Source organism: Curcuma longa, chromosome 2, assembly GCF_044706935.1.
Source record: "Curcuma longa cultivar G26 ecotype Majalengka, Jawa Barat chromosome 2, ITB_CL_G26_1.1, whole genome shotgun sequence".
NCBI classification, from domain to species: domain Eukaryota; kingdom Viridiplantae; phylum Streptophyta; class Magnoliopsida; order Zingiberales; family Zingiberaceae; genus Curcuma; species Curcuma longa.
In genome coordinates, this window is record NC_133862.1 from 2,185,578 (window position 1) to 2,201,463 (window position 15,886).

General features: G+C 36.0%; 1 protein-coding gene across 1 annotated transcript; it reads right to left on the reverse strand.

Annotated features, from left to right (window-relative positions):
• Positions 1 to 2,571: 2,571 nt before the first annotated feature.
• LOC141822408 (PTI1-like tyrosine-protein kinase 1) lies at positions 2,572 to 15,469 on the reverse strand. Its single transcript, XM_074709855.1, has 4 exons — positions 15,343 to 15,469; positions 3,266 to 3,352; positions 2,897 to 3,049; positions 2,572 to 2,775 (listed from the first exon to the last, which is right to left on the reverse strand). The coding sequence occupies exons 1-3, from the start codon at positions 15,466 to 15,468 to the stop codon at positions 2,900 to 2,902; spliced, it is 363 nt and encodes a 120-aa protein (XP_074565956.1). The 5' UTR covers position 15,469; the 3' UTR covers positions 2,572 to 2,775; positions 2,897 to 2,899.
• Between the last annotated feature and the right edge of the window lie 417 nt (positions 15,470 to 15,886).

The window sequence follows — 15,886 nt, forward strand, 5'->3', positions numbered from 1 at the left end:
CACCATGATATCATATTTATACAGGGACGGATCTAGGAATCAAAGATGAACTAGGCTGAACTTTGAGAGTGCAAAAAGTGAATTAAGTACCAAAATAAATAAAAAATTAATTTTTTATGTCAAATTATAGGCTATAAAATACTTATGTAATTTGTTTGAATTGGATTAGAGTCCAAGACAATTCTATCTTGGATCGATCTCTAATTTCATGGATATAATCTGTATTTTATCTAACATTGGCATTGCGCTATAATGAGAAGTCTATTTATATTTACACATATTGAGGTCTATTTATTTTAATATATATGATTAATTTGACTAATTAAATCTTTCTTACTCATTTTTTTATATTCTACTCTGGGTTAAGACAAGTTGATATTTTTTTACCTATATTTCATATTTATTAGAAAATTATTTTTGATAAATTCAATTGAGATTGATTGTATAAATGTAACTTAAAATTAATGGGATTATAATATATAATTATCTCAAAAGATTAATTTATTTATATATTAGGATTTCTGAAGATAAAATTTTCTATTAATATAATAAAAAATATAATTATATAAAAAGAAAACAATCTTTTTTAGTAACGAAAGTGTTTTGAATTAAAAATAATAATAATTACATAAGATACTTGCTATATGAAATGAAAATAAAAATAATAATATTAAAAATGCTCAGTTAAATTTAAATAATATATCTCTGATTGACAACTTGAGGTAGAGATAATTAATGCAAGATCTTTCTCCTGCATTATTTGACAAGGGATAAATGAATGTAAGATTTTTTCCGTGACACATTTGGTTCGCTGTAGGATTTGACGTAAATAATTTAACATGCATGATTATTTTTGAGCTGGGTTATATCCCAGGGTGGGCCTAATGTAAATGATTTAATATGCATGATTTTTTTTTGAGGCTGGGCTATAGCCTAGGACGGGCTTAATGTAAATCCGTCTCTGTATTTATATGTGTCCAAGTAATATTGGGAAGATATGATATTCACCTCATATTCTCTTATAAATTATGTCTTATTATATTCAATGCTAAAACACTTTTCTCCTAACCAAGTTGTCTTTTCTTTGCTATTGAATGTTTTCGGTCATTTATCTTCATCTCCATTCTTCTTTCATAAGGGGCATGAGAACTTATGCATTCTTCTATCAAATCGTGTCTTTTAACCCTCGAAGGTATGGTGTAATGATAAACAACTATGCAGATAACTCATACAGTGAGGGTTCGATTCTCACGCTGGACATTTTCAAATGCCCACGGTGCTCAAACTACCTTCGTGAGGTAGTTCACCTCTAGAATTAATTGGATTGCAAGAATTAGATATCTAAATTTTTTAAAAAATTAATAGTCAGATTAATTTCTATAAAGTAAGACTAATTGTTAAAGAATACAAACAAACACATAGAATAGACTACTTTGAGTTTTCACTTGTAACTGGTCTAAAGTCAATCCACATTATTCTATCTGATGATAAATCAGAGTTAGCAAATGTTTCAGATAGATCTCGAGAATGTCTATTTTTATGGAGGCCTAGAACCTTTAGGTTATGTTGCTATGGGAAAACTAAAATATGTAGTCTCAAAAAGGTAATTTATGTTTACAAGCAAAGTCCTTCAATGTGGTTTGAATGGTTCTCCAATGAAGTAATGCAAGTTAGCCACAAGTATAGCAAAGTATATCATTGAATTTTAATTTGTTCGACATAGCACTTTCAGTATTCTAATTTAGAAGTCTATATTGATGACAAACTCACAACAAGAAGCAATGTATAAGGTCTCATAGAAGTCAAACAAACTTTGGTAGTAAAGATTTGGGACAACTGCACTACTTTGTTATTAAAGATTAATTAATGGCCATTATTGACGGCCTTGAGAAAGTAAATATTGTGAGATAAATATTACAAATAAAAAAGATTAAACTGTATAATCAGTTCAAGTGATAAATAGTATAATAATAATGATAATATAAATCTTAAACATGAATCATGAATGGAATGAGTTGGAATATTGATAATGGAGATAACTCTGATTATTAGTTTTCTTTAGAATTTTTAAACATGTGTTATTTAAATCAGTGATTTGTTTTTCTACTGATAAGTTGATTTCTATGTGGACTAAAATTAATTTAATAATTAATTACTGAATTTGTAAGTCATACTAATCAAATAATTTGTGAAACCGAATTCATGCCAAATCAGTTGATATGATGCCAAAGCTACTACTCTTTAGACATTTTTTTTCAATAATTCAAGTATTTAAGTTTTATTATTCAATTAATCTTAAAAAACTAAATGTGACTAATCTGCTCCCATGAAAATTTTTCACTAATTATCAAAATAAATCCGACAACGCAAATAACAATCCACACAATGATGAATGCCGAAGCCTTCAGTGTATGAGGAGTCTCAAAGTGTGCTTACCATAATCCAAGGACACCCTTTCGACATTATGATCATGTAATGTTACATGATTGTCCATCTATCATGACAAGAAATGTGAAACATCAAACAGCTAGGAACAAAATTCACTAAAACCAAATTCAAGAAAACTCCACAAGAACAAACAGAATCAAGAATTCACTAAAAGCATCTACACTGCATTGTTATGTAGTACACTCATCAAACAAGCCAAACTGAAGTTACTCGAACAAATATACAATAGAAATCTCCCTTTTGCATTAACTGAATATAATGACTACAAAACACCACGAACTAGACAATACCCTTGAAACATACGAAGAGCGCGGAGAGGCCTACCACCTGTGTGATTGTGAGCATTTTGGTCAGATTTTTTTTTTTTTTTTTTTTGCTTGAAAAAGGCGTGGAGGTAACAAGAATGCTTGTGAAATTTAACAACAAAGACAATTTAAATTACGCATACTGATCATTGCATCCCTCGAGCATCTGTTGAAGGGTCAGCCGCCGGTGGTGGAGCTTGCTTATTTAGAAGAGGAGAGAGTGCCTTCACCACAATGCTCATATTGGGTCTAAACTCAGCTTCATACTGAACACACAGAGCTGCAACAGCTGCCAGCTGCAAGAGAAAAGCGAAGCAAATATAAATAATAATAATATCTGATATTCCTGCGGTATACCACAGCTATAGTGTTAGTAAAGAAGTGCTGTGCATCTCCTAAGCCAGACAACCATGGATCATGCTATCAATTAGCGTGCAAGAGATTTCCATAGAGTTCAAAACTTTTCAACCAGAGGCAGAAAATTTAAGGCATATAGTGAAAGGAAAGAAGACCTTTGCAACCCCTTTTGGTGGGTAATCTCCCTTCAATTTTGGATCTACACATTGTTTGACTTTGTCTTCGCTCAGTCTCGGAGTTGCCTGTTGGCCAAGAAAAGGATCATTGTCAGAAAAGGTAAGCAAGTACCAGTTTAGTTCATGTTATAGTTTGACCCTACATGCAACAAAACCAAAGCTTCATCTGTAATGGTTGTTGGATAAAGAGAGCCTAAGATAGGCAGACAAGGAACTAGCGACTGCCATGTAATTAACCTGTTTCCATACTAGCAGGGAATAGCAGTGTCACAAATGACAATGAGTTGCAAGTATGTGTGTTGATGCTATGAAATTATGAACTTATAATTAAGTTGCTAGAATGATTTCCACCGCAATGCAATACAAGGAAATTCATGGCTTTCCAGCTCACAGCAGTTTGTGCATACACAGCTATCAGTTGTAGGATTTGACAAAGGCGAAAGTTACTTATGTCAAATACGCAGCCAGCCAGCCATGTTAATTTACATTTAACCCAGCTTCTGGAATAATTCCAACAATCACAAGAAATAATGCAATAGGTCTTGTTTACCTCTCAACTATTACATCTCTATTACTTGATAAAGAAGGAAACTAATATAATGTAGTTCACCAAAATGAGATTAAGAACACTAAAGGTTTAAGCTCAGCCTCTTGGGCATGTTACATCTAGGTTTCAACCAACTACCAATGCATACAGATTTAATTAAAATGAACCTTGATTTTAAACTCTGTATTCCAACTCTGTAGTAGATCACTTCTTTTACAGAGTTTCGAGATGAAACTTGGAACATAAAAGTATTTGAATTACTTAAGCCATCAAACTTGTGTATTCAACATAACTTGGATTCAAAATTTGATTTGGCTCTAAAATATAGTGTTTGAGTGATCCAACATCAATTAGGATTTTGGAAATTATTATCAATCGATGGCCTGAATTGAAGTTGTTGGACCATGTGGTTTCATGATGAATTGTTGTGGACTTATCGTAAAGTGATCGATCATCTTATATTAAGATGGACACGCAAAGATTCTAGATCATACAAAATAAAAAAGGGCAAAAATAAAAAATGCACTCCTTATTTTCATTGTTCTCAAAAGAGAGCTCCATTTTGGGGGGGGGGGGGGAAAAAATCAAAAGAGCGCCCCATCATATTTTTCACTTTGAAAATACCCTTATTCTAGAGCTATTGTAGTAGCTATGGTCGTAGTTGCTATAATGTGTAGCAACTACGACCATAGCTGCTACAATATGTTAAAGTAAACCGACTTAACTTTTCCTTTTTGATCCAACTTAACCAAAATTATCAGACATAAAACACATTTATATCAAAATAATCTTTACCAACTTAGTCAAAATTGCTCAAACTTCATCATAATTGCTTTAACATTGTTGTAGCAGCTATGACCATAAATGCTACAACTTATAATAGCTATGGACATAGCCACTACAACGTGGAGCAAGTTGTAGCAGCTGTGGTCATAGCAAAATTGAAACACTATCAAATCAAAATACTCTTTACCACCTAAGTCATAATTGCTCAAACTTGATAAAAATTGCTCTAACTTGATAGTATTAAAGTGATTTTATCCAAGTAAGAGTGTGTTGGTGCAACGGAAGCTTTTGATGGATCGCTAGAAGGGAGAAGTGAATATCGACCGTAAATTCAATTAACCTTTTTCTCTTACTAACATTCTTAGCAAGGGCACACTAATTAAAATATAAATATAACATGAAATAAAACACGAGGCAAGGGATTTACTTGATTATAACTCTCGGGTTGTTAGTCCAAGACTATGAAAGTATTCATCAAAATTTTCTCATCAGAAACAATTCGGAGGTGGAGAAACCTCGCACAACGGTTGAGAACAAAACAATTAAAACAAACTGAACGAAACAATTAAAATCGAGTGTGTGTATTGTTCTTCGAACTTCAGTCTATTTATAATTTTTTTCTTCGATCTGATCGTTGTGCTAACGTGGCACCTCCGGGCACCTAGAAGCCTTTCGAGCACCTGGATTCGTCGAACCCAATCCACTCTGACAACGGTAACTAACGGGTCTAGATAACTCTTTGCAATCCGAGCGCCTGGAACTTCTCCGGGCACTTGGACTCCACTGACGTGGACTTCATCCTCATCTGCTTCGGCAACGTCTTGCGCTGCCTTGAAATGGATATTCGAGTGCTTGAACTTCGGGATGCCCGGAATGGATCCGGGCGCCTAGACGCCGGAGCACCCGGAATGGATCGAGGCACCTAGAATGGTCAACTTCGTGTTGACCATTTTCCTCCTCTATTCTCCGTTCTGCCTTGGTCGCCTTGCGTAATTTTCCTTCAGCTTCTCGTCCCTCGAATGCACCAAACCCTTCCGGCTCACTCCCGTGCATCCTTCTCGCTCTGCCAGAGTACTCTTCCGTAATTCCTCGTATCTCGGATGCACTGAGCCCGTCGGCTCCTTTCCCGTGCCATCCTTTTCGCTTGCTTGCGTCTTCTGCCAAGATACGTCATTTAGATATTACATGTGATCTACTAAGTCCCTATCCACTTAGACACGTGTCAAATATAACAGGACCTAATTTCAGACTTATTTGACCCCACATCAAAACTCCATATTAGAGTACTAACAATCTCTCTCTTTTTTATATTGGTCAAACTAAGTTTAGAAATTAGGATAAGTAATAAACATAATAAAAAACATGAACAAGCATAATACAAAAAAATATATATTACTCCCCCTGTAATGATGCCAAATTTCTATGTTTTATATTTCTCTCCCTTTTGACAACAAAAAAAAACATTGGGGTTATAAAAAATGATACTAATATTTCGGACCATAAAAATTTCTAAAATTTTAACATATATAGATCAAAATTTCCTTAATCATGAAAAATTAATTTTATCGAAAATATATTTTAATTGATTGTCAAATTTCAAAAATAAGATTTTCATTTGATAATTTTTAAAAAAAAATTCAATCGTTCAAAAATTCTGAAATTTTGTATAATGATAGAAAATATATCATATTTTCATTAAAAAATAATTTAATAATAAATTTCATACAAAATATTCAAAGAAAATTATTTATGGGTCAACCATAAAATAAAATAAGAAAAATAATTTCTTGGTTGACAGAAACAAATAAAAAATTAAGTAGTAAAAATTAATTTTGGAACCCAAAATAAATTTAAACTTACTGGATTTATCAAATATTTTTTTGAAATAAACCATTTTGGTACTTTTCTGATTCAACACTTGAAATTTTGATAATCATATTTTAGTCCTCTGTATAATTTATCTGAACAAGTAGAAAATTTTCTTAATATTAAAGAATCTATCTGATCCCTTAGTCTTAAGTTGTCAATTTTTAGTTTTTCATTTTCTTCCTTAAGACATGAACTAACTAATTTATTTTCTAGCTCAATATTGGTTTGTTTTAGAACCATGTATTTGCAGGACCGGTGCATGCGCTAGAGAGGGATGAATAGCGCTCTTGTTGTTCGTTCGTTCTATTAAAAACTCGCAACGGATATTAGAAAACAATGCAAGGGGACTTACGAATTTACTTAATTCCTAACCCCACAGAGTTAGTACATTTAAAGCCTATGTACGGGAGGCGTCCATCCACTAGTGATCTCCTTTTCAGAACTTTTTGAAGGCGGAAAAATCCGTCTTATAGTCCAAATAATAACACAGTTAAGTACAATAGTAAGATTGAAATAAAATTAAACTCTCGTGTAGCCGATCTGGAAATCCTAAGCGCAGCACACCCTTCCTGGAACTTCTCCGATCGCATGAGTAGGACGTCGTTCGCGTTCCGCAGCATCACAGGACGAAGAATTTGTAGTAGTAGAGTTGCTCCTTGTGGTGCACATTGAGACTCTTATATAAACTCTTCCGGACGCCTGGATTCTTATTCGAGTATCTAGAACAGATCCTATCCTAATCTGGTTCTGTCAATATATCGGGGTCGATTCTTACTGATCCAGGCCCCTGGACCATTCGGGTGCCTGGAGTAACATCCGAGGCGTCCGGATCCAGTCAACTCGAATTTAACCTAAGTTAACCTTGGACTTGGTTCGACTGTTTTTGCTTGCTCCTCTTATACTTCTTTAATCTTGCTTCCAGCTCCGGGTTCCTGCAAGATAAGCATATAAACACGCAAGCAACCTAAGTCTTACCTGTAGTTTGTCTGACCTACTAGCCTTACCTAAGTCTTACCCTGTAGGTCTAACCTATTAGGCTTACCGGTGTCTAACTTCTAGTTAGGACTAGTCACTTTCATAGATAGACTTCCTACTTGCCAAATATTCAATCACCCTTGACCTGTTTGGACTTTTCTTTGTCTAACTCCAGTTAGGACTAGCCACTTCCATAGGTAGACATCCCACTTGCCAAACATTTAGTCACCCTTGACCTGTTTGAACTTTTCTTTGTCTAACCTCCAATTAGAACTAGTCACTTTCATAGATAGGCTTCTCACCTGCCAAACATTCAGTTACTCTTGACATATTTGGACTTTCCCTTACCTAACCTCCAGTTAGGACTTCCTGTCCAGCTTCACTCACCAGGACTTCTCCTACCCTCCAACTAGGACTGCCTAGCCTCTCCTGCCTAGCCTTCAAGTAGAACTTCCCTTGCCTAACCTCCAACTAGGACTTCCCATGCCTAGCCTCCAGCTAGAACTTTCTCTGCGTAGCCTCTAGCTACGACTTCTCCTTGCCCGGTCAACCTGACTAGGACTTCTTTGCCCAGTTCAACTGACTAGAACTTCTTGTTAGTCTTCTGGTCAAACTGATCTGACTAGACTTCACTCACATCCAAATATTAAGTCATGTTTGGATCAACCCCTGATCAAACAGATCAGAACTAGGTGTATTGTCAAATAATGAAGACAAACTAGTGTTCTTTGCACCAACAGTATTTCTTCCTAACTTTACATAATGACCTAGATAACATTTTAATTGCGTCGTAAAGTTGCTTGGAAGGCAAGTCGTCTCACCATTTCAGATTCGTCAGTTGAGGCTCCCCCTGCATTATTGCTTTCTTCGTTGGATCTTACTTCTGATTCTTCTTCTTGCATCACCATCAATACAAGCCTAGCTATTTACACTGACTCCGAGTATTCTGAAAAATCATCCCAAGTTGCTCTCAGATTTTTGTGTTTCGGCTTCATCTTTGCTTTCCCTTTTTCTTTGATTATCTTCTTGAGCTTGGGATAGTTATCCTTAATGTGCCTTTATTATAGTTGAAGCACCTTACTCTTTTTTCTCTTTTCTTCTTAGCAATCTCAAGGCCTATTTCTTATTAAATTTGTCAAATGTAAAAAACTTTATCATTTTGCTTACCAGGTATGCTTCTTCATCTAAAGATGTGCCTGAATTTGAGTCGTCCTGCTTAGCTTGTAGGGCAATGTTGTTGTTTGGTAGTTTTGTATCTTTAAATCTTGCACATCGAGATTCATGTAATTCTAAGGTCAAAAATAATTCTTCTAGTATACTTACCTCCAAGTACTTCGAGAGATAATATGAGTCCACTATTGAAGTATATTCTTGGGTTCTTGGAAATGCATTCAATGCATATCTAAGAGTGTCTCGATTTGTCACTATTTCTCTGAGATTGTTGAGGTCGGTGATTATCTCTTTAAGCTTCGCATGTAGTTGCGTCACTTTTTCTCCCGCTTTCTAATCGGAGATGAATTAGTTGATTCTTCAACAAGTCCCTTCTGGCTAACTTTATTTCTGAGGTTCCTTCGTGAAGTTATAGGAACTTTTTCCAAAGGTCTTTTGTTGAGTTATAGTGGCCTATCCGATTGAATTCCTGAACAGGTAACACATTAAGGAGATAGAAATCTGTTTTACCATTAGCTATGAACTCGTCTTGTTGCTTTTTGATCCATCGCAATTCATCGAATTCTTCTTCATCCTCATTCTTGGGCACTTCGAAACCATTTTTAATCCATAGCATTATTTCAAAATTCGTTATGAAAAATACCTCTATTTTCCTCTTCCAGATGATGAATTTGCCCTTGAACCTTGGTGGGTGGATGCTTGATCCAATCATTCCTCCCAATCTAGTTGCTTAGTTGGCAGTTAGTCCCTCTGAGCGGTCCGACTCTAATACCAATTGTTGGTGCAACAGAAGTTTTTGGTGGATCGCTAGAGGGGAGTGAATATCGACCTGCAAATTCAATCAACATTTTTCTTTTGCTAACATTCTTAGCAAGGACACACTAATTAAAATATAAATATAATATGAAATAAAATACGAGGCAAGGGATTTGCTTGGTTACAACTCTCGGGTTGTTAGTCCAAGACTATGAAAGTAATTGTCAAAATCTCCTCGTTGAAATAATCTAAAGGTGGAGAAACCTCGCACAACGGTTGAGAACAAAACGATTAAAGCAAACTGAACAAAACAATTAAACTGAGTGTGTGTATTGTTCTTCGAATTTCAGTCTATTTATAGTTTTTTCTTTGATCTGACCGTTATGTTGATGTGGCACATCCGAGCGCCTAGAAGCCGAGGTGTCTGAATTCGTCGAACCCAATCTATTCTGGCAACGGTCTGCTAACAGTTTGGATGACTCCTTGCGATCCGTGCGCCTAAAGCTTCTCCGGGCACCTTGACTCCACTAACGTGGACTCTATCCTCATCCGCTTCGGCAACGTCTCGCGCTAACTTGGAATGGATATCCTGGTGTCTGGACTTCGGGGCGCCGAGAATGGATCCAGCCGCTTGGAATGGTCAACTTCGTGTTGACCATTTTCCTCCTCCGTTATTCGTTCTGCCTTGGTTGTCTTGCGCAGTCTTCCTTCCAGCTTCTCGTCCCTCGGATGCATTGAGCCCTTCCGGCTCACTCTCGTAAGTCCTTGTTATGCCGGAGTACTCTTCCACAACTTCTCGTACCTCGGATACACTGAGCCCGTCGACTCCTTTCCCGTGCCATCCTTCTCGCTTGCTTGCCTCTTTTACCAAGGTGCGTCATTTGGATATTACATGTGATCTCCTAAATCCCTATACACTTAGACACACATGTCAAATACAACAGGATCTAATTTCAGACTTATTTGACCCCACATCAAAACTCCACACTAGGGTACTAACAGAGTGATCTTGATCAAATTAAGCAATTTTGACTAGATTAATAAAGTGGATTTTGATATAGCAGTGCTCCATCTGTTGTAATTTTGACCAAGATAGAGTAATTTTGCTTTATATTGTAGCAGAAGTGTATTTTGATATAGCAGTGCTCCATCTGTTGTAATTTTGACCAAGATAGAGAAATTTTGCTTTATATTGTAGCAGCTATGGCCATAACTGCAACAACAATGCTGAAATAATAGTATTTTCATGATGAAAAATATGATGGGACACCCCTTTGATATTTTTTTTCAAAATAAGGCACCCTTTTTGACGATAATGAAAATAACGGACGCTTTTTTGATTTTTACCCAATAAAAAACAACTTCCAAGGCTATTAAGTGTAGTTCTCGAACCAAATAAAATGAGAGAAAATAAATTGAGATGATATGAACATGCTCAAATGCAGACACCAATATGTAAGGGTAGAGAGACCAAAGAAAACATTACTTGATAAAAATAATTTAATTAATTTGAATATTTCTACTAATATAGCTTTGTAGGGAGCCTAACGAAACAATACAATTTATGTAGCAGACTCCAAACAATTAGGAGCAATACAACTTTTGAGAAACAATTTAGAGTAATACAACTTTTGAGAAGGATAATTATCAGTCATGAAAGAAAGGTTAGTTTTATATTATAATTGTTTCATGATTCTCTATTGTGCATAATATGGTTTAAGGGAGTTGCACTATGAACAATGATAGGAGGATTTTTCTATAACACACATTATAAGTACTTTATCTTCTATTCACTTGTAGATTGATTCATAAACAACTAAAGGGTATTGTAGCTCCAAACTTTTTGAGATTAGTTAAACACAACATTTCCCACTAAACTATGTCATGGACAATATTTCGATTTTCATCAAATCAATCATCATGAATCAGTCCAATGTGACAGTCTTAGGCTTTAGCACTTAGGGGTGATAATTCAAGTCGACAGTTCATAAAAGGGTCATATCTTATTGAAACGCGACCCGTTTAATCCAAACCTAAACTTGACAAGATTTTCAACATGCACATGACCTATTTATAAATGGGTTGGACCAAACAGATCATGTAACATGGCTCATCTAATTAAATGGATCATAAAGGATTGTATGAAACAACTTATTTAAAAAAATTTAAAAAAATAAATGTAAACTACATATTAACTTATTAACTTTTTTTAATTATACAAAAACAAAATAAAATCTATATGATCTTATATTATAATTTATATGCTAATATATTATAAAGATTAAATAATATAAATAATTAAAATAACTATATATTTATAAACATGTCATCAACGGGTGACCCATTTATGACCTAACCAGACTAGTTTATTTGCAGGTTATAAACAGATTGTTTACAAACCCAAACACAAAATTGCAGATCAGGTCAAGTTATGTAAATGTGTTATATCCAATTTTGCCATCCCATTCACACTAAGCTGTGAAACAAAGGAGAGAAAGGGGTGTCTGCAAAGGACAACTAACCCATATGTGAAGTACCACCAACCCATATGTGAAGTACCACCACACCTTAATGGTTCATCTTATGGTGAACCAAGAGTTGGCACCCACGGCAACAAGTTGAACTGTGTTCCTCTCTTTCCAAAGAGGAAAGCATCAACGTAGGTGCACTATATCCGCACCTTACAGGTTGAACCAGCACACTGCCTCTGGAACAAAACCACCATGTTCTTTGGTGATCCTGATTGGGGTTGTTACACCCCATGACCAGTTCATGCATGCGAAAAAGTTCATTCTGCCTCTGTTTGCTTGGCATCTCAATAGCTTCCGAATGTCTATGCTGCCAAGAATCATCTTGTCTGCAGACTCGCCTTCTTCTGAGATAGGGTGCCAAAAATATGCTCTTTGACGCTTTGATGCAAGAACTGATGCCAATGAACCTGCTTCAATTGGACTGTTAAGCCAAAACTCTTGGAGGCAAACCTAGGGTAATACTTTTCATGTGCTTGCATGTTGATCAGATCGTCCTTAGCTTTAGAGAGCACCTATTGATTATCTACAGTGGGACCAAAATCACATTTTGAGCGGCCAGCACAAACTTTTCTGCTGCTGATAAATTGCAGAACAGGTTGCAAACACACTCTTATTACACTCCTTCAATTCTTATTTAAACCTCTTCAGTTTCCCCAAGAGTGTATGGCTTGCAGCCAAAGTTGTAAAATCAAGATTCTTATTGCGAATTATGTAGATTTTTTTTTTGAATCATGAATCATACTAAATTTTGAATCATAATGTGCAAATAAACAAATTGCAAAACAAGCAAAGATTTTTAAACTTATTTGGAATAGTTTTTCTATGTACACATAATGGAGTACAAGCTTGATGAAAAAAATATTGATCATGTTATCTCATTGAGAATTGGAATCATACGTAGAAGACATTTCACCACAGGTTGCTTTCGATAATAAGACAGCACTGTTGACTCAATTCTCACCACTGACTTGATGACCTAGACCATGAACACGATAATGCAAGTGACTAGAGGAAGAGGAAAACGATGCCAACTAAAGAAAGTAAAAGGAAGATTACTTTTCTTCTCAATCATTGTGTACATCAAATCCACCCTCACTGTCGACCCTTAAGACTTCACACTACAAGATTCCATCTGCCCTGACCTTCACTTGTATTCCTAACCAAAAATGGGGGGGGGGGGGGGGGGGGGGGGGGGGGGGGGGGGGGGGGGGGGGGGGGGGGGGGGGGGGGGGGGGGGGGGGGGGCCCCCCCCCCCCCCCCCCCCCCCCCCCCCCCCCCCCCCCCCTCTCTCTCTCTCTCTCTCTCTCTCTCTCTCTCTCTCTCTCTCTCTCTCTCTCTCTCTCTCTCTCTCTCTCTCTCTCTCTCTCTCTCTCTCTCTCTCTCTCTCTCTCTCTCTCTCTCTCTCTCTCTCTCTCTCTCTCTCTCTCTCTCTCTCTCTCTCTCTCTCTCTCTCTCTTTGTCTTTTCTTTCTTTAAAGTGGATTGGGCTTAACTCAATCTGTTGATTTTAAATTTAATGCTTCAAGGTTAATCTTCGATAAACTTTCTTTTGTCTTTTTTAATATATAAAATAAAATTTGATGGTGTCTTCTACCAAGTAGCCAACTTCAGGAATTGTTTGCCAAAGTGCCAGGTTGGAAACATGTTTTCACCAAATGTTGGTTTGGCTTCCATTTCTATTACATACATACATATATGTATATCTGCAAACGAGGATGTATGCAAATACATGCCCATAATATACAATTGAAAGGTACCCATGATTTAAAATCTCAAGCTATATCGAAATTTCGGTCTATGACTAGAATAATATGGTTTTGATACCGTATCATACCATACCGATATAATTTCAATATTTTTTAAATACAATATCGAAGGGGAGCCTTGGCGCAATGGTAAGGTTGCTGCCATGTAACCTAGAGGTCACGGGTTCAAATCCTAGAAACAGCCTCTTGTCAAAGGCAAGGTAAGGCTGCGTACAATGGATCCTTTCCCCGGACCCCGCATGGCGGGAGCTTCGTGCACCGGGCTGTCCTTTTTTTTTTTACAATATATATTAATTAAAAATAAAATATTTAACATAAATATTTAAAAAATATAAAAAATAAAAAATACATTTTAAAAAAGAAAAACATGGAATCAGAATAAATAAATAAATAAAAATTTATTATATATTTTTTAAATTAAAATAAATAAAATATACAATTAATGAGATAATTTTATTAGGGTTTAATTAAGCCTATTTAGATTATCCCTATCTTGGCTAGGAGTTGATTTAATTTATTAACCTAAGTTTTAATTAAAAAAACTGCATCCCCCTCCTCGTACCCTAGCATCACGACACCTTCCGTCTGCGGATCGCGCGACCCCTCTGGGCCTTGTACCGAGCGTGTTAATGCCAATCTGCGAGCGGAATGAAATATTTCGCCTGTTTGGTCCAGTACGACATGAGATTTCAAACTATGAAGGTGTTGCACATTTTCACCAAATGTTGGTTGGCTTATTGGTGCAGGACATTGGCCTCACCCTTCCTCACACACATGCTCACCTACATTCGAATTCTATCTAAACCCATGAATCTTAAGCCTAATTTTTGTGAGGCTAGGGCTTAACACACAAGTGACTCTAGGGTATTACACCACCAAGGTACCTTACAAAGAAGAGAGAGATCACATAAACATACTAGTTGATATAATAAAATAATCTAAATGGATATTAATAGTAATATCGCCTTGCATAGATCGCAATGGAGAGAGAAAATTCCTGTAATTGACCCATAGTAGTTGGGAAATGAATGATGATAATATTATATTCAGAATTTTTGTATATCCATATATAATATGTAAATGTTACATTGAAATTGAACCATAGGGTACAAATCATGAATTGAGCAAGTTTAACAGCAATGTTTGTACTAAAGACCTTTGGAAATAGAGTGAAAGAGAGGAAGATATTGGGAAGGTTTATGGCATAAGCTTTGCCAAGTTATTTTTGGGAAAAAAATCTAGATTAATGAAAGGGTAAACCAGTTGAAACTCGTGCCAACTTGTACTAAAGACCCTTGATATTTGATTCCATAGAAGAGAAAGCAACAATCATGCAATTATATGAAGTTGCAAAAACACTTGATACAAAGCAGAATGAGTATGAGATCACTGACTAATTTTCTAGTGACCTTGAATTCAATTATTTAAATATATAGTGCTGATAATTAAAGGCAACCAATATGTTTTAGATACTAAATGGTCTCTCTATGTTCTTGTGTTTTCTAATTGGTAGATTTATGCAATCATCTTGCACATTATGGATCTCATTATGACCCCATCTAATCAGCTCCTTTCTTTCTCTAGATTGTATTAAGACATTTGCAAGTGGAAGAAACACTATTCTCAAACAGCAGCAACTTTGGTGGTAAAGGCTTACCCAAGTAACAAGACTTTGCTGCCCTCTAGGCATTGTATGATCCACAGGCTTCCTTCCTGTCAGAAGTTCCAAAAGAACCACACCAAAACTATATACATCACTCTTTTGCGTCAGCTGACCCGTCATAGCATACCTGCACAATATTGAGCATATCAAACTATTAAAATAGAAGCATAGAAAAGGTAAAGTGACATCAAGGACAGGAAATTCCTTATAAATTGTATTCATGATTAAGTGCCATGAACAAAATCATCTTTTAGCACTGAGCAGTAACTTTTGCAATCAAAATAAAAAATTTCATAATGGTCATTAGAATATGAAAGATTCCAAGTTTGTTTAATAGATCCATTCAATGAACATTTGCCTTAGTTTGACGCTGGCCGGCAACCTAACGCAACCCTCCTCTTTTATCCGGACTTGGGACCGGCCATGACGGGTTATTTGTCAATTTAACAATGTTAAAGGTATACCATTCTCTTATCCCAAATTTTCCAATCGAAAGACTCCTCGCTTCTTCCTTCATTCCTATATCATTCATAAGGGA

What these genes read in the sequence shown, in the direction of transcription:
- LOC141822408 (XM_074709855.1), bottom strand. Translation starts at nt 15,468, where the DNA reads ATGACGGGTCAGCTGACGCAAAAGAGTGATGTATATAGTTTTGGTGTG. An exon ending in AGCAAAGTCTTGTTACTTGG is followed by an intron (nt 3,353 to 15,342) that starts GTAAGCCTTTAC and finishes CTTGGCCAACAG; the next exon opens with GCAACTCCGAGACTGAGCGA. An exon ending in CACCAAAAGGGGTTGCAAAG is followed by an intron (nt 3,050 to 3,265) that starts GTCTTCTTTCCT and finishes TTTCTCTTGCAG; the next exon opens with CTGGCAGCTGTTGCAGCTCT.